Raw genomic sequence first — 19,117 nt, 5'->3', positions numbered from 1 at the left:
TCGATTTCCTTGAAAATTTGGATTTCGGTAGTATTTATAACCCTTGTCAAAATCTACCCTACGCCGAAGCGGGCTTTTGCCCTGGGAGTGAAAACAACCCCATCTAGGGGATGAAAATTTTTTTAATCAAAATAAATATGAAATTCGATATATTAACTAATTCTGAGTAAATTTTGTTCTATAAAATTTTTTTGCAAAGTTGATACTTTTCAAGCTACTACCGATTGAAACTATGCATTTTTATTAAAAAAACTCACGTTTTATAACCGTTTTTCATGAATTAATTAAAAAAATTTAATGATGGTTATTTGCGAAGAAAATCGAAATGGAGAATTTTCATTCGCAAATAACTCGAATGTGGTGCAATTTTTTGGGAAAACTTAAAAGACATCTTTTAAAACTCATTAAAAAACCGTTAAAATGAGCTCCGACAAAAGTTTTTTGCATAAGAACTGACTGACTTAGGATGAAAATAAAGTCATAGCTTCCTGCTTTTTTTCAAATGTAACAATCAAACCCTCGTCATTACAATCCTAATAGAAATGAACAGCTTCGTTCTTGAAATTAATTTTATTTATTAGGTATAATTGATAGGATCCATGTGATTTGACCGCGGTACACTTGGTTTGGAAAAAATAGTTAATTAAATCGAAAATGGCATTTTTATAATTATTAAAAAATAGAATGTGTCTGTACTTTATACGCACGTCAGAAGTTATACTTCTATTGTAATATAATCTAACTTCATATTATGATTTCAACGAAATCAATATACCTGTCTACTTTAAACAGTTTTTTTGTATTGTATTTAAATATTAAACTAATTTTAGAAAGAACAAAAAGAATACCAAAAATTAAAAAAAAGGATATGACTTTATCAGGATTCGAACAGGGGACCTCTCGATCCCTAGGCGAATGCTCTACCGATCAGCTACCACCGCTTTTGTATTCAGTCGATCATTTCTCGGACATAATTACAATCGTCGTGACAGATACATTAATTGAAAATAAACATTTCAATAATACTTATACGGAGGAAGACAAATCCACAGACATAAAAATTATAATAAATATATTTACTAAAAACACTAATAACATATTCTTTTAACGCACACCTTATTTGCGCTACATGACTTAAAAGATGTAGAGACTCATACCATACTGTCGGTGTGCGCATGCGCAAGGGAATGTAAAAATTCACCCTCGTGCCTAAAGAAGTATAACTCCAAAAAGTGTATTTTTCTAAAATAAACCTAAAAGTATTCATGGTACAATAATTTTAAAAAAATCATAATTTTCAGTAAAAAAAATCTTACAAAAAAATCTTAAAACTTAAGTCATTTTTTCATATAATGAATACCTACTTTTAGATTTATTTAAGGAAAATGCACTTTTTTAAATTAAAAAAATGTAATTTTTGATTAATTCAACTATTTTTTTCTAACTAAGCATTCCAAACCGGTCAAATCACATGAATTGTATCAATTATACCTAAATATAGTTAATTTCAAGTGGGAGGCTGTTCATTTTTATTAGGATTGTAATGACAAGGGTTTAAATTGTTACAATAAAAAAAATCGGAGAACGATGACTTTAATTTCGTCATAAGTCAGTCAGTTAGTTTTTATGTGAAAAATTTTTGTTGAAGCTGATTTGAAAGGTTTTTTAATGGGCTTTAAAAAATGTCTGTTAAAGTTTCCCAAAATATTGCATTACATTCGAGTTATTTGAGATTGAAAGTTCTCCATTTCGAGGATCTTCGAAAATAGCCATTCTTTTAAGAGCAATAACTCAGTCGTATCAGTAACATAGGTTTTTCCGACGCGAGTCCCTTTGTTTTTTTATTATCTATAATTTTGGTTTTAATGATTTTTTCTAGAAAATTAAATTTTTTAAGTTATTCACGAAAAACGGTTATAAAACATGAGTTTTTTCAATGAAAAATTAATAGATTTGATTCAATCGCTAATAACTTGGAAAGTATCAACTTAGAAAAAAAAATGTATAGAATAAAATTTACTCAGAATTGGTCAATATATCGACTTCCGTAGATATTTTGATTTAAAAAATGTCCATCCCCGAGATGGGGTTGTTTTCACCCCTAGGACAAAAGCCTCGTTCGGCATAGGGTAGATTTTGAAGAAGAGGGTCAACCGAGCTTAAATCGTAATTTTTATTAAAATCGGTGTTTATTCTCAAAATTCCACGGTTTTACAGTTTTTTACCGCTGATGACTGCTCTATAACCTGATATTATTTTAGGGAATTTCTGGCTCCTGGTGCTCCTTGCGAAATTAACATAGACGGCAAGACGATGGAAAGAGTACATCAAGAAATGAAATCACCGAGCAGATTTACTTTCGATGCCGCACAAGAACATGTATATACTTTGTTGCTAAAGAAAGACTGTTATCCCAGGTTTATTCGGTCTGAATACTACAAAAATTTGTTAGCAACGGGAATACAACCTTCGCAAAAGAAACGGTAAGTTATCTCCAATGACAGTGTATTGCAGCTAACGCCATGGCGTTCAAAATCCGGACATCTTGGATATTAAAGCACCCTAATATGTCTGTGTAGATATTGGCATTGAATCCGACGCGGTCCGACCGTCACATGTAACACGGTTGCCGTGTCCTCTATTTTTTCATACTATCACGTTACAATTTTTTGTGATATTATATTTGAGTCTGAAATGTATCATTTTTGTGTATTTTAGGTATGTTCTAATATGTTATGTATATATAGGTTTTTACTTGATTATTTTAAATCATTGTGACGTTTAACTTGCTAGAAACCTTGGAATATTGTGTACCTAATGTGTTAAAAGTAAGTAGTTTAGAAACACCAATTAAGTAAAGTATATGATGTTGTTGTTTTCACCAATTTTGAAAAAATGTGAAAACATTGAATTGTCCACGTCCGTCTGTCCGTCCGTCCGTCTTGTCTGTCTGTTTGCAAACTCAACTCCTCTGTCATTATACCAGGTAGAATGGTATGAAAGGTGTCAAATGAAAGTTTATCCAAGGATGGTACTAAAGGTAAGAAATTTAACCTAGGCTGTATGTTCGTTTGTCTGTCCGACCGCGTATATAATTCCTTCGTCACTGTACCAGGTAGAATGACAAGTGAGGTGTCAACCGAAAGCTTATAATCCAAGGATGGTACTAAAGATGAGAAGTTTGACATAGGCTGTCTGTCCGCCTGTCCGTCCGACCTGGTATAGTGACGGAGGAGTTATATTCACGGACAGACAGACAGACGGACAGACAACCTAGGTCTAATTTCTCACCTTTACTACTATCCTTGGATTATAAACTTTCAGTTGACACCTCATTTGTCATTCTACCTGGTATAGTGACGGATGAGTTATACTCGCGGTCGGACGGACAGACGGACAGACAGCCTATGTCAAATTTCTCACCTTTAGTACGATCCTTGTAGTATAAGCTTTCATTTGACACCTCATTTGTCATTCTACCTGGTATAGTGACGAAGGAGTTATATTCGCGGTCGGACGGACAGACGGACAGACAACCTAGGTCTAATTTCTCACCTTTAGTACTATCCTTGGATTATAAGCTTTAATTTGACACCTCATTTGTCATTATACCTAGTTTAATGACGGAGAAGTAAATGTTATTATTCTATTATTCTTGTAGGTACATTTAACATTGATTGAAATTATGAAAGAAATATATAGAAAACAGCATGGCAACACTGTCATGCACAAACATAAAAATTCAACCACATTCAGCTGTGCTGGCTGTGCGTTACATAGGGTGTTTTAAAATTCAAGATGTCCCAAAATCCTATTCTTTGGTGCATAGCCGTAACTACGATGTTGGGGGCCCCGGGGCAAATGTGATCTGGGAGCCCCCTACCGGGATGTCTGGGGAATTTACCCTCAGCGTAAGGGGGGTCCGGAAAAGTGTTTAATATTTAACCCTTTGAAAGCGCATTTTCCCTCCTGTGTGAACACCACACTTTCTCCTTTCTTTTTTTTTCAGCATGTCCTGCAATAACTAGATATAAAATTAGCAGCGCTAATGATTACAGCTTCATCTGTATCTGACATTGCTGACGGATTATCAACGAATGCGTTCGTTCGTTACAATGTACTAGTGGAGTCACTGAAGGTTTTCACCTCCGATTTCGTTGAACCTCCATAGATTTTCATGAAAATTGGTGAGTGGTTAGAGGATACCTCAAGCAACAAAGGTGACATGATGCAAACTTGCGCTTTTACCTTGGGGTGGAAGCCACCCCTTCTCGGTGGTGAAAATTATTTTATCAAAAATAATACCCTTAATCGATATAAGTATAAATTCTAAGCAAAATGTGTTATATAAAGTTATTAATATAAATCAATGCTTTTTGAGTTATCGAAGATCAAAGATTTTTTTTGTCATAAAAGAAATGTATGCTTTAAAGCTGTTTTTCACGTATAACTCAAAAACTCTAAGCTTTATCAAAAAAATTATTATTGCCAGTATTGAAGATAATAAAAAAGTGAATACACTCCTTACTTAAAGAACTAAACTAGTGTTAAGTCAAAGTGAGTTATGGGTAATTGAATGTAAATTTTTTTCGACGAGTACTCAAATCTAAGTATTCAAGCTTGAATAACTTGAAAACGATGCATTTTATAAAATGTACCTCTTTAACAGTTGTCAAAGCACTTTGGATTACCTATCAATTGAGCTTCAGAAGAAGTTAATAGCATTAAAATTAAGCAAGTTATGATGAAAATAAGAGAACCCTTTCGAATTTTTTAGGAAAAAGTGAAAAATAAAACATACGCCATTTCCACAAAAATTAAAATTTATAGTAATCCTTAAAACAATTTCTTTATATTGGCATAATTAATGATATCAACAATTTTGACTGGTTTAGAATGAAAATTAAAAAAAAATGGTATAATTTAAAAAAATCAGAATTTTTAAAATGATCGTCATTTTCATTTTCTTTTGATAATAACTCCAAAAATACTCAACATACGTAAAAAATGATATATAACCAAATTTGAGTTTTTTCTGTATCAGATAATTTACCTTTTTTTATTATTTTTATAGGGTAAAAAATAACCGAGATAGAAACGTTTAAAGCTTAAATTATGCTACGAGAACCATGTAACCTGGGCCATTTAACCTTTTATTTTTAAAAAAGTAAGGAGTTTAAAAGATTAAATTTAACGTCGCTTAATTGCCCTTGGAATTAACTTTCAAATTGTTTTTAGGCCAACATGATATCCTAAAAATTGTCGGAGTTATTTAAAAAAAAAACAATAACATTTTTTGGAAAAAATTTTAACAGATAAATTTTGAAAAATTTTTGGAGCATAAATTTTAATGATATCAACTTGTTCGAGGACTCATTTGATAGATATTTTTAAGTACTTTGACATATGTTTAATAAGTTTATGTTATAAAATACATTATTTTCCCGTTATTTAAGCTTGAATACTTAGATTTGGGTACTCGCCGAAAAAAATATACATTCAATTACCTATAACTCACTTTCAGTTAACATTAAAAGATTTTTTTAATAGGGGATTTATTTCAGTTTTTGTTAGCTTCAATTTTGGTAATAATAACTTTTTTATTAAAACTTGGGGTTTTTGAGTTATTTATAAAAAATCGGTTAAAAACATGCGTATTTCTTACGAAAAATTAAAATATTTGATCTTTAATAACTCAAAAAGATTTGATTTATTTTAGTAACTTTATATAACAAATTTTGCTTAGAATTTGTTCCTCCATCGAATTATGGGATTATTTTTAATAAAATAATTTTCACCCTCGGGAAGGGGTGGCACCCACCCCCAGGATAAAAGCGCAAGTTGGTACCATGCCACCTTTGTTCCTTGAGATATCCTCTAAGCACTCACCAATTTTCCAGCAAATCGATGGAGGGTCAACGAAATCGGAGGTAATAGCTCATATCCACCTTCAGTGACTGCACTATACCTAAATGGTCTTACTTTGTACCGAACGAATAACCAAACGAACACCTACGAATTCGTTCCTTAGTTCGTGTTCACTTTGATTTAAATACACTTAAAGGTGCCTTAAGCTACTTAATCCTAACGTGTTCTACCTTATCTATACCTTTCTTTTCAGTATGCGGTTCCTTTCACGTACCAAGATGTGGTCTGAGGTAAATTGGTTAAGACAAAGTAGCTGAGACCTGGGGCCCCTATTCCGGTTGCATTTTAGTTTTTATTTCGCCAAAATAACTAATTTCCTCAGTCACAATTTATTTGTTTACGAAAGGTCTCGGGGACCCCCTCTTCCAATGGAATTTTATGTTTTATTACGCCAAAATAACTAATTTTCTAAGTAATAATTAAAAATTTGATGTTAAGGTCTCGGGGGCCCCAGCTTATCTCGGGCCTCAGGGGCCCTGTTCTGTTCCCATTGCATTTTAGTCGAAAAGTCTAATTTCCCCAGTGAAGAATTTAAAACTTTTTAAAAGGTCTTTTTAAAATTGTGTCATTTGAAATTAATTAGTTAGGATCGGCTGTTAAATGCATATTTTTATTTTCCTCGTTAAAATCTATGCACGGCCAACCAAACGGGGGCCCCAATGGTAGTTACGGCCCTGCTTGGGTGAGGTGAATTATGTCTCTATATCATTTATAGCTTGCTGTGTGTCTTTGCTTCATGTGCCGTGACTATTTTCCACTTTTTCCTGTCCTTACACTGAACTTTCCAGTCGTTAGCATTCATTGTTCCTATATAATCTTCTACATCATCCAGCCATTTTCTTCTCTTCTTCTATGCCTTCCTCTACACCTGGGCCATAGTGGGTTCCAGTTAGTTACCCTTCCTAGTATATCAAGTTTGGGCAGGATACAGAGACGTATTATATCCATTGACGCATAAATCCAAGTTATCGTTTTTGTGGTCTACCTATCGGCAACCATCTCTCGCTTTCCTTACTATTCTATTTGTTGTCACTCGGCTTATCTGGTCGCTCCATTCTACTATTCGGTTTCTTACCCATTTATCAATGTTCTCCACCTTGCATCTCTGTAGTATATCTGTACTTCTAGATTTGTTCCAGAGTGTCTTACCATCGATTTTTCGAAGGGATTTCATCTCTGCTGTTTCCAGCATTCTATTTGTTCTCTCTGTATCGGGTCTGACAACTGTTTTGTAAATTTGCCTTTCATTTCTATTCCGATATTTTTATTTCTCCATATTATTTCATTCAGGCAACCTAAGGCTCTGTTTGCTCTATTCACTTGATCTTCCATTTCTGTTTCGAGCCTTCCGTAGCTAGATAGTGTGATGCCTAGGTATTTAAACTCCATAACTTGTTCTATTATCTGACCTTTCAGCTCCAATTTACATCTTATTGGATCTGCTGTTATAACCATGAATTTTGTCTTTTTTGAGAAAATTAACAGGTTAAATTTTCTGGGGGTATTGTTAAATTGTGATGCCTAGATATTTAAACTGCGTTACTTCTTCTATTACATGACCTCTAATTTGCATCTTATTCGACTTGCCGTTATAGCCATGCCTTTTGTCTTTTTTGAGGAAATTAACATGTTCTATTTTCTCGCGATTATATTAAATTGGCGCAGCATACGTTGTATATCGTCTTCAATTTGAGGGAATAGTATTGCATCGTCTGCATAGCAGAATATTTTTTAAGTTGTTTTTATTCCATTAGGTATTATTTTTTAAGAATTACTTTTTTTATAATTTCATCCACGATCAGGTTGAAGAATAGAGGATTCAGCCAATCTCTGTCTTATCCTATTGCCAACTTTAATTGCCAGTTTGACCAACTTTAATTGTGTCAGTTTGGTTACTTTTCTTATCTTGTTCTTGTAGATATTTTCGATCGATTTAATTATTCCTAGAGGTACCTCTCTCTAGGACAATAAATCGATAACGTCCTTCAATTTGACCCTGTCATAGGCCTTCTTAAGTTCCACGAAATAATTTCCATTAAAATCTTGATTTTCCAAAGTTTTTTAATGGCGAATGAACTCGTCAAAGGGGGTCCCCAATCTAAAAAAGGATGTCCCCATTCTAAGAAAGGATGGAAAACACTGGTCTGTAATATCATTTTTCTTTATATCTATTAAAAATATTCCTGGGAATATTTATTAAACTTAGTTATCTTTCAATCAATAGAATTCGACAAGCCCATGTTCACATGCTTTGTAGATCTGAAACAGGCATTCGACAGAGTACGATTAAAGGACGTGCTCACTATCCTTGGAATGAGAAACATAACGCAGAAATATAGTAACATAATCAAAGAGCTCCATAGTTTCAACGAAACACGAATAAAAGCCACACACGGGCTCACGGAAGAAATCAAAATCAAAGTCGGCATTAGACAAGGGGACAGCCTCAGTCCATGCCTATTTAATTTAATAATGGATGAAGTTATAGGTAGTGTTAACAAAATTAATCAGGGATACAAAATGGGTAAGCGAACCATTAGAATAAATTGCTACGCAGATGATGCAATCTTAATAGCCGAAAACGAAGATGACTACCGCCTACTACAAAAATTTAAAATAACCGCCAAAAAGTATAGCCTGACACTATCCACAGAGAAAACCCAATTGATTAAGAACCCAGTTAAGCGTCGTTTAAACACAACGACAAGTCACAGCAACTAGTTGTGATGACAAGTTGAAACGCTGTTTAGACGCTGCGATTCAATGCGATACCACCTTCAACCCAACTCCAACTTTGATAAGTTGTGCGATGCACCGTTTACACACAATGATAAGTTGCAACAACTCGATTGACCTTGATAAGTTGTTTGATTTATCGCTGTGTTTAAACGATCCTTTAGATGTAAATTAGTAGTGGATGACTATATAATTGAACAGGTAATGGATTATAGATTATGTAGATATTTGGGTGTGGAAATATCTAGCGACAGGCATCTGTGACAAGAAACAAAACAGCAGGTAACGAAACAGCGAGAATATCTGGTTTTCAGAGGGATATAATCCGGCGGAATAAATATATGAGCACCGAAAGCAAAGTCCGCATTTATAAGAAATGTGTTTAAGGGGCGTTTAAACACAGCGATAAGTCCAGCAACTAGTTGTGATGACAAGTTGCTGTGATTTGTTGAGGTTGAAACGCTGTTTAGACGCTGCGATAAGTTGACCACAACAAGTTGAAGAGGGGACCATTGTGTACATTAGACCCTTTTAGACCCTTCAATGAATTATAACTAGTTTTCATCGTAAACAAATAGATCCTGTTACTTTCAAAATATAAAGGTTGGGTATGTTATACAGGGTATTTACAAAGTTATAACCAATTTTATATGAAAATCGTAACAAGTCAACTCACTGTATAAATAAAAATAAGCACAACGGCAATGGTTTATTGATGCCATATTTTATTTATTGTCAAAATTTTTAAAAATGATTGATATTGCTAATTTACTTTATATCTAATAAAGGGTGAGTTAAAACTCAAGTAGGTACATTATTTTTTCAGAAAAATTTAAATGGGATACCCTGTATTTTATATCACTATTAAAAAGTACCATTACCGTACTTTAATTGTATACAACATTCCCTATTCGTCTGTCTACGCAAAAGAAAAAGTAATTAAAAATGCGTGATCAAGGGATCAGGCACGTGCTTATTGAAAAATAACAGTCGAAGAGTCCGATTAGGTACTTACTTCGTAGAAGTTGTATCGGATTATTACCAACAACTGTTTGCCACGAATTCTGACTGTTTGACTGAAGTTTTACTGCTTGTAGGCAAAGACCTAAATATTTCATCAGTTCACATGGTATTCACGTGTTACTCCGTATTTTGTGTAGACAAGGATAGTTTTCGAGATATTTTCATTTTTCAATGGACCAGTAGCGTGACTACCCAGATCACCAGAATTTAAGGTACTACTATTCTTTAGAAGACCAAAAATAAGCATTTTTTGAAGATTTTTTTTTCAGAACCTTTATTAAAAGTGGACATAAAACTTTTTACATATTAATACCTAACTCTTAGAGAATACAAAAATATATCTTTTTTCATTTATGCACGTACACTAGGGTGGGCCGAAAAACCCCCTATTTGTAAAGACCCCCTCTGTGGCTCAGTGGTAAGAGCGCTCGAAAGGTCCGAATGGTCGTGAGTTCGAAGCTCACCAGGGTCAGAAATTTTTCGTTTATTATAAATTAATACATAAATGAAACTAGTTTCTGTCCTTGTGGGATCGGTACTCAGCGGAGTGACCGCAGATGCTCGGATACAATTAGCGTCTCTTTGCAAAGACAATGACGTCGACTTTGCAAAGTAACAAGACACTTACTCAACACACACACTACACATTACTCCCCTGAGTTAGTAATATAATAAGTTATAGGCTAAAACAAATCATTATGAAATTGACTGGCCAGTTGGTTGTAAAAACCAGTGCCAATAAAACACAAAACACACACACACACACACACACACACACACACACACACACACACACACACACACACACACACACACACACACACACACACACACACACACACACACACACACACACACACACACACACACACACACACACACACACACACACACACACACACACACACACACACACACACACACACACACACACACACACACACACACACACACACACACACACACACACACACAATATTTGGAAAGCAAAGCTGTCCTATAAAACGAGCACATCTAATTTAAAAAAGCATATGCAAGTAAAACATGCAACAATATTAAACGTTGGAACATCTTCAGGAAGTAATGTACCTACAGTACATTTTTTAAATATTTCAATTATTTAGCTCTTTTTTATTAAAGGTATCAGGTTTACTTAAGTCAAGTTAATTATGTACCGAAATGATTCCTTTTTAAATAGATAATTAGATAAATACCAGTTTAGACTCATATGAATTGGACAAAAATCCAATATGCAAAAAAATTTTATTTTTGTGTAAAAACCTGGTATAAAATGACATTTACCTGTCTAGCAACAATATTATTAGATTGGTATTGTTAAAGAATAAGACTTAGTGTAGGAAACAAAGGTTGAACCTTGCAAAATGGACACAAGTCCGGTTTTATTTTTTTTCTGGTATACCAAGGGGTGCTTATTATAAGACTAACTTTTTCTGAAAAAATTTCGCCCCGGAACCTCCCTTTTCACCCCTTTAAAGGGGGTAATTTGTGGTTTTTACGGAACGTAGCCCTTCCTGTAACTTTTAAAAAAAATTTCTTTTATAGAAATATGAAGAGGACTATATTTTCTACGATTTATTTCCGACAACATCTCTCTATCATCCACCGTTTAGCGGGGGTGGCGCCTTAAAATTGACAAGTTTTTAAAAAAGATGTTTTTAAAAATATATATTTTTCTCTAACTGTAAAGGAAATTAAGAAGGAATCCTGCGGTAATTATTCACAAATAATTGACTGATTTTTTGGTATAGGTCTCACTTAAGAGTAATTGCCCTTTTTTTAATTACAGGGTGTTACATTTTAAAAAACCTCTTTTTATACCATCTGAACCGTTTATGCTAGAGTAAAAAGGCTTTCAGCGATTACCCATGTACTGGTGCTATTTACAAATTTGTATAATGCACCCCCATTTTTTTCCCGGAACCACCCCAAAAAAGGAAGAATTAATAAATAAATTGATTTTCTTGGAATCCTTCACACACAATGCCCTTTATTAATATGCTTCATATATCATTTTCTGCACGTTATTATTACCCATGCATGGACACCAAAAGCAATTTCCTAGTACAACCCCTGTAGCAAAAAAAAAATAAATAAAATGGGGGGTTGAAAATTTTTTTTTGTTTTTTGCTTTTTGATCCATATGGGCATATGCTTCATCAATAGTGCTTTTCAAAAATATATATGGTTATTGCAACATCTCTGCGAAAACCACCCGTATCCTTGAAAATATACTGCAGAAACTACCCCTATCCCTTGGCGAGCATGTTTTTACGATTTTCTCATTACCTATGTATTATTTTTAAACAAAACTTATACAAGGTTAAAGACCACTATTTGCTCTAAAAATTATGTCGTATTCATTTTTTCGTATAAGCAACCGTTACGGCACAGTGGCGCCGTAAACCTCATATATGCTTTGGCGGGCTCCCGTTTTTGTCTTTTTTTCGTCATCTGTTCGTTTTATTGATAAAGTACTTATGCAAAATAAAACAACACAGTGTAACATACAAATTATGACTTATGCACATTTTACATTCTTTGCTCCCCAAAGCCACAGTGGTGGCCCAAAATAAATTTTTGCAAATTTTCGCCACCTACATGAATTTTATTGCATTAATGCTACCTTAACAGCACAATATTTACCCTTACGTGGTCGCTACGCAGTGGTGGATCCAGGGAGGGGTGATGGGGGTGATCACCTCCCCCCCTCTCAAACCAAGTATTCAAAGATTATAAAAATATTCATTTATTTTTATAGAAATTTAACCAATTGGCACCCCCTCTTAACGATGCTGGATCCGCCACTGTCGCTAAAGCATAAAAAGTAATTCTTATAAAAATAATATTAATATAATATAAGTATTTCTGTAAAAATAAATGAATATTTTTATAATCTTCAAATATAATATCACTTGGTTTAAGAGGGGTGGGGGTGATCGCTCCCATCACCACTCCCTGGATCCGCCACTGCTTAGCGACCACTTAGGGGTGAATATTGTGCTATTAAGGTACCATTACCGCAATAAAATGCGTGTAGGTGGCGATAATATGAAAAAATTTATTTTGGGACACCACTGTAGCTTTGGGGAGCAAAGAATGTAAAATGTGCATAGGTCATGATTTGTAGATTACACTGTGTTGTTTTATTTTACATAAGTACTTTATCAATAAAACAAACAGATGACGAAAAAATAAACAAAAACTGGAGCCCGTCAAAGCATATATGAGGTTTACGGCGCCACTGTGCCGTAACGGTTGCTTAAACGAAAAAAATGAATAGGACCTAATTTTTAGAGTAAATAGTGGTCTTTAACCTTGTATAAGTTTTGTTTAAAAAAAATTAATAGGTAATGAGAAAATCGTAAAAACATGCTGGATAAGGTATAGGGGTAGTTTCTGAAGTATATTTTCAAGGATAGGAGTGGTTTGCGCAGGGATGTTGCAATAACCATATATATTTTTGAAAAGCACTATTGATGAAGCATATGCCCATATGGATCAAAAAGCAAAAAACAAAAAAAAATTTCAACCCCCCATTTTATTTATTGTTTTTGGCTACAGGGGTTGCACTAGGAAATCGCTTTTAGTGTCCATGCATGGGTAATAATAACTTGCACAAAATTATATATGAAGCATATTAATGAAGGGCATTGTGTGTGAAGGATTCCAAGAAAACCACTTTATTTATTAATTCTTCTTTTTTTTTTGGGTGGTTCCGGGGAAAAAATGGGGGTGCATTATACAAATTTGTAAATAACACCAGTACATGGGTAATCGCTGAAAGTCTTTTTACTCTAGCATAAACGGTTCAGATGGTATAAAAAGGGGTTTTTTAAAATGTAACACCCTGTAATTAAAAAAAGGGCAATTACCCTTAAGTGAAACCTATACCAAAAAATCAATCATCTATTAGTGAATAATTTCCGCAGCATTTCTTTTTAATTTTCGTTAGAGTTAGGGAAAAATATATATTTTTTAAAAACATCTTTTTTAAAAACTTGTCAACTTTGGGGCGCCACCCTTGCTAAACGGTGGATGATAGAGAGATGCTGTCGGAAATAAATCGTAGAAAATATAGTCCTCTTCATATTTCTATAAAAAAAAATTTTTGTAAAAGTTACAGGAAGGGCTACGTTCTGCAAAAACCATAAATTACCCCCTTTAAAGGGGTGAAAAGGGGGGTTCCGGGGCGAAATTTTTTCAGAAAAAGTTAGTCTTATAATAAGCACCCCTTGATATGCCAGAAAAAAAATAAAACCGGACTTGTGTCCATTTTGCAAGGTTCAACCTCTGTTTCCTACACTAACTATAACATACTAAAAAAATCATTTAAATCGGACAACAGGTTTAGGAATTCCGAGATATCAAACGTGTATAATTCATCGAGTGACCTAATTTTTTTGCTGGAAAGTGTAGGTATAATTATTATAGTTGATAAAAGTATTATATATTGTTGATTAATTGGCAAAACCACATAGTATCAAATTATAAGCTTAAGGGGAAAGGAACTAAATGCAAAATTTTGACGGCTCTCAAAATTTTCAATGTATTTTTAAATGTAATAATTTTTTTGGAATCCTGAGAAAACTCATAAGTATTTTTGAGAAATTTAAACGCAGAATGAAAGATTTGCCTGAATTCAGGTTGCCTGAATGACACAATATGGAGAAATAAAAATATCGGAAAAGATATGAAAGGCAGAATTTACAAAATAGTCATCAGAACAATAATGACATATGCGGCAGAAACACGACCCGACACAGAGAGGACAAAAGGATTGCTTGAAACAGCGGAGAAGAAAACCCTTCGAAAAATCGATGGTGAGACTATGGGACAGAGCTAGAAGTGCAAATATACGACAGAAGACAGGGTAAGAAACAGAACAATAGAATGGAATGACCACATAAGCCGAATGACAACAGAGTAGTCAGGACAGCGAGAGACGGTTTCCCAATAGGCAGACGATCAGTGGTAAGACCACGAAAACGATGGAACGACAACTTACTAGAGGCACATTGAAAAAACAGACAGTCATGTCTATACAAAAAGAAGAAGAAGCAGAATAATTTATGAAAATTTTGATAATAAATAAAAAAATGGCATCAATAATCCATTGCTTTTGTGCTTATTTTTATTTATACAATTAGTTAACTTGTTACAATTTTCATATAAAATTGGTTATAACTTTGTAAAATACCCTGTATAACATAACAATCCTTTATACATTTGTAATGGCGAAGTTAAGAAGATTTTGAATATAAAATAAAATACAGGGTGTTCCAATAAAAAAAAATAAGTTTTGTCTGCCACTATGTTATCGAACACCCTATGTAACATTCTAATTAATTTTATAAATGTGAATCTCAAAGTTGGCTACAATTTTTGTTATTAACTTTTATTGCTATCTATTACTATAACGGATCTACGTAGCTTTACCCCACTAATCAATCACCCTGTACATTATTTAATTGGATATGTAAATAAATTCTAATACGGTAAGATTCTCCTAAATTGATACAACCCAAGTTCAATGATAAATCGCTGTACCGTTTAGACACGACGATAAATTAAAACAACTCGATCCTTGTGATAAGTTGATACCAACCTCAACCCAACTCCAACTTTGATAAGTCGTGCGATGCACCGTTTACACACAATGATAAGTTGCAACAACTCGATTGACCTTGATAAGTTGTTTGATATATCGCTGTGTTTAAACGATCCTTAAGGGGCGTTTAAACACAGCGATAAGTCACAGCAACTAGTTGTGATGACAAGTTGCTGTGATTTGTTGAGATTGAAACGCTGTTTAGACGCTGCGATAAGTTGACCACAACAAGTTGAAGAGGGGACCATTGTGTACATTAGACCCTTTTAGACCCTTCAATGAATCATAACTAGTTTTGATCCTAAACAAATAGATCCTGTTACTTTCAAAATATAAAGGTTGGGTATGTTATACAGGGTATTTACAAAGTTATAACCAATTTTATATGAAAATCGTACCAAGTTCAACTCACTGTATAAATAAAAATAAGCACAACGGCAATGGTTTATTGATGCCATAATTTTTTATTTATTGTCAAAATTTTTAAAAATGATTGATATTGCTAATTTACTTTATATCTAATAAAGGGTGAGTTAAAACTCAAGTACATTATTTTTTCAGTAAAATTTAAATGGGATACCCTGTATTTTATATCACTATTAAAAAGTACCATTACCATACTTTAATTTGTATACAACATTCCCTATGCGTACGTTCAGAGTGGAGCGAAGAAAGAGTGCGAGCAAAGAGCAAAGAGCACGAGGAAAGAGCAAAGAAGTGCACAGAATGGAGCGAAGAAAGAGTACGAGCAAAGAGCAAAGAAGTGCTAAACCAGAGTGGAAGCTGGTAGTTACGCGAGACGAGAGTTTAGTTCTTTCCCACTCGGCAGGCATAGATAGTTATTTTCTTTTTTTTTTTTTTAGAAAACTCCTCATTGAAAACGTGGTATTTCCTAACTCGCAGAAAATGTTAGAGAATTCATCGTAAAGGCAGGTATACATATGCGCTCTGCTCGGTGTGCGAGCCGCTCGCGCGCAGCATATTCGTCAGATTAGTACGTGTTTTCAAGTGGCGCACAAACGGCACGCACACTGCGCACCACAATCTAACTTCTGTCGGTTTTTCAACAAAAGCTTTGATGGTTCGCAATACGTATTTGGACGGGTTTCCGAGTGGTTTGTTGGTTTTGGCGCGCCTGAGTTGAAAATATCAAAAAAACATTCATAAATTAAAAATTAAACTTTGTTTCTGGTGAAGCAACACAGTTGGAAAAAGCAGATATAATATTATAATTGTCACCGGAAAGCGAAAAAGGTAACGCACAACTTGAAAGAACCTATAGATTTCTAGCTTCGTTTCTGGTGAAGCAACGCAGTTGGAACAAACAGATATATTATAATTGTGTCACCGGAAAGCGAAAAAGGTACCTCACAACTTGGAAGAGCCTATAGTTTTCTAACTTCGCTTCTGGTGAAGAAACGGAGTTGGAACAAGCAGATATATTATAATTGTGTCACCGGGAAGCAAAAAACCTAACGCACAACTTGGATGAATCTATAGTTTTCTAACTTCGTTTCTGGTGAAGCAATGGAGTTGGAACAAGCAGATGTATTATAATTGTGTCACCAGAAAGCGAAAAAAGTAACGCACAACTTGGAAGAACCTATAGTTTTCTAACTTTGCTTCTGGTGAAGCAACAGGGTTGGAACAACCAGATATATTATAATTGTGTCACCGGGAAGTGAAAAAGGTAACTCACAACTTGGAAGAGCCTATAGTTTGGAACAAGCAGATGTATTATAATTGTGTCACCAGAAAGCGAAAAAGGTAACGCACAACTTGGAAGACCCTATAGTTTTCTAACTTCGCTTCTGGTGAAGCAACAGGGTTGGAACAAGCAGATATATTATAATTGTGTCACCGGTAAGTGAAAAAGGTAACTCACAACTTGGAAGAACCTATAGTTTTCAGGGACTACCTTTTTCGCTTTCCGCTGACACAGTTATAATATTATCTGCTTGTTCCAACTGCGTTGCTTCACCAGAAACGAAGTTAGAAAACTATAGGTTCTTCCAAGTTGTGCGTTACCTTTTTCGCTTTCCGGTGACAATTATAATATTCTGCTTGTTCCAACTTCGTTGCTTCACCAGAAACAAAGTTAAATTTTTAGTTTATGAATGTTTTTTTTTTATATTGATAACGATTTCCGAAGTGAAAGTTGAAACGTCAAGTAAACTTGATTTCAAACTCGAATTGTGGCTTATGTCCAAATAAAATAGTAAATCTTATTTTGTATTTCTCACGCCGGTAAGAAGACAACAATGAAATGACCTTTTTTACATTGGTCCGCATGTATATTTTTTATTTTAGCTTCGAGATGGATAACGTCACTAGTATGTAAATGCCAAAAAATCATAATTTAAATATAAAAATCGACCTGTTTCCGGATTTTTTAGTCGTCGGTTTACGAAATAATGAATCTACTCCATTTGGTTTTGCCACACTGTAGAATGTAGAACTATGGAATCCTGAGAAAACTAATAGTATTTTTGAGAAATTTAAACGCATAATGAAAGATTTGCCTGAATTCAGGTTGCCTGGATGACACAATATGGAGAAATAAAAATATTGGAAAAGATATGAAAGGCAGAATTTACAAAACAGTCATCAGAACAATAATGACATACGCGGCAGAAACACGACCCGACACAGAGAGGACAAAAGATTGCTCGAAACAGCGGAGATGAAAACCCTTCGAAAAATCGATGGTGAGACTCTATGGGACAGAGCTAAAGGTGAAGATATACGACAGAAGACAGGGTAAGAAACAGAACAATAGAATGGAATGACCACATAAGCCGAATGACAACAGAGTAGTCAGGACAGCGAGAGACGGTTTCCCAATAGGCAGACGATCAGTGGTAAGACCACGAAAACGATGGAACGACAACTTACTAGAGGCACATTGAAAAAACAGACAGCCATGTCTATACAAAAAGAAGAAGAAGAATAATAATTTATGAAAATTTTGATAATAAATAAAAAAATGGCATCAATAATCCATTGCTTTTGTGCTTATTTTTATTTATACAATGAGTTAACTTGTTACAATTTTCATATAAAATTGGTTATAACTTTGTAAAATACCCTGTATAACATAACAATCCTTTATACATTTGTAATGGCGAAGTTAAGAAGATTTTAAATATAAAATAAAATACAGGTTGTTCCAATAAAAAAAAATTAAGTTTGGTCTGCCACTATGTTTTCGAACACCCTATGTAACATTCTAATTAATTTTATAAATGTGAATCTCAAAGTTGGCTACAATTTTTGTTATTAACTTTTATTGCTATTTATTAGTATAACGGATCTACGTAGCTTTACCCCACTAATCAATCACCCTGTACATTATTTAATTGGATATGTAAATAAATTCTATTTCTGTAAGATTTTCCTAAATTGATGCAACCCAAGTCCAATGATAAATCGCTGTACCGTTTAGACACGACGATAAATTAAAACAACTCGATCCTTGTGATAAGTTGATGCAATCCGATACCAACCTCAACCCAACTCCAACTTTGATAAGTCGTGCGATGCACCGTTTACACACAATGATAAGTTGCAACAACTCGATTGACCTTGATAAGTTGTTTGATATATCGCTGTGTTTAAACGATCCTTTAAGCGTCGTTTAAACACAACGATAAGTCACAGCAACTAGTTGTGATGACAAGTTGAAACGCTGTTTAGACGCTGCGATTCAATGCGATACCACCTTCAACCCAACTCCAACTTTGATAAGTTGTGCGATGCACCGTTTACACACAATGATAAGTTGCAACAACTCGATTGACC

The 19,117-nt window shown here is 34.2% G+C and overlaps 1 protein-coding gene across 2 annotated transcripts in view; it reads left to right on the top strand.

Annotated features, from left to right (window-relative positions):
• Positions 1-19,117, top strand: part of LOC114333236 (regulator of G-protein signaling 9) — a 578,543-nt gene that overhangs the window by 458,013 nt on the left and 101,413 nt on the right. For both annotated transcript variants that reach the window (XM_050645501.1, XM_050645500.1), the window contains exon 10: positions 2,262-2,483. In XM_050645501.1, the coding sequence (XP_050501458.1) occupies positions 2,262-2,483 (222 nt within the window). The remainder of the gene's footprint in view (positions 1-2,261; positions 2,484-19,117) is intronic.

Source organism: Diabrotica virgifera, chromosome 3 (assembly GCF_917563875.1).
Source record: "Diabrotica virgifera virgifera chromosome 3, PGI_DIABVI_V3a".
NCBI lineage: Eukaryota > Metazoa > Arthropoda > Insecta > Coleoptera > Chrysomelidae > Diabrotica > Diabrotica virgifera.
Note: the sequence above shows the minus strand (reverse complement) of the source record. Positions and strands in the feature narration are given on the sequence as shown.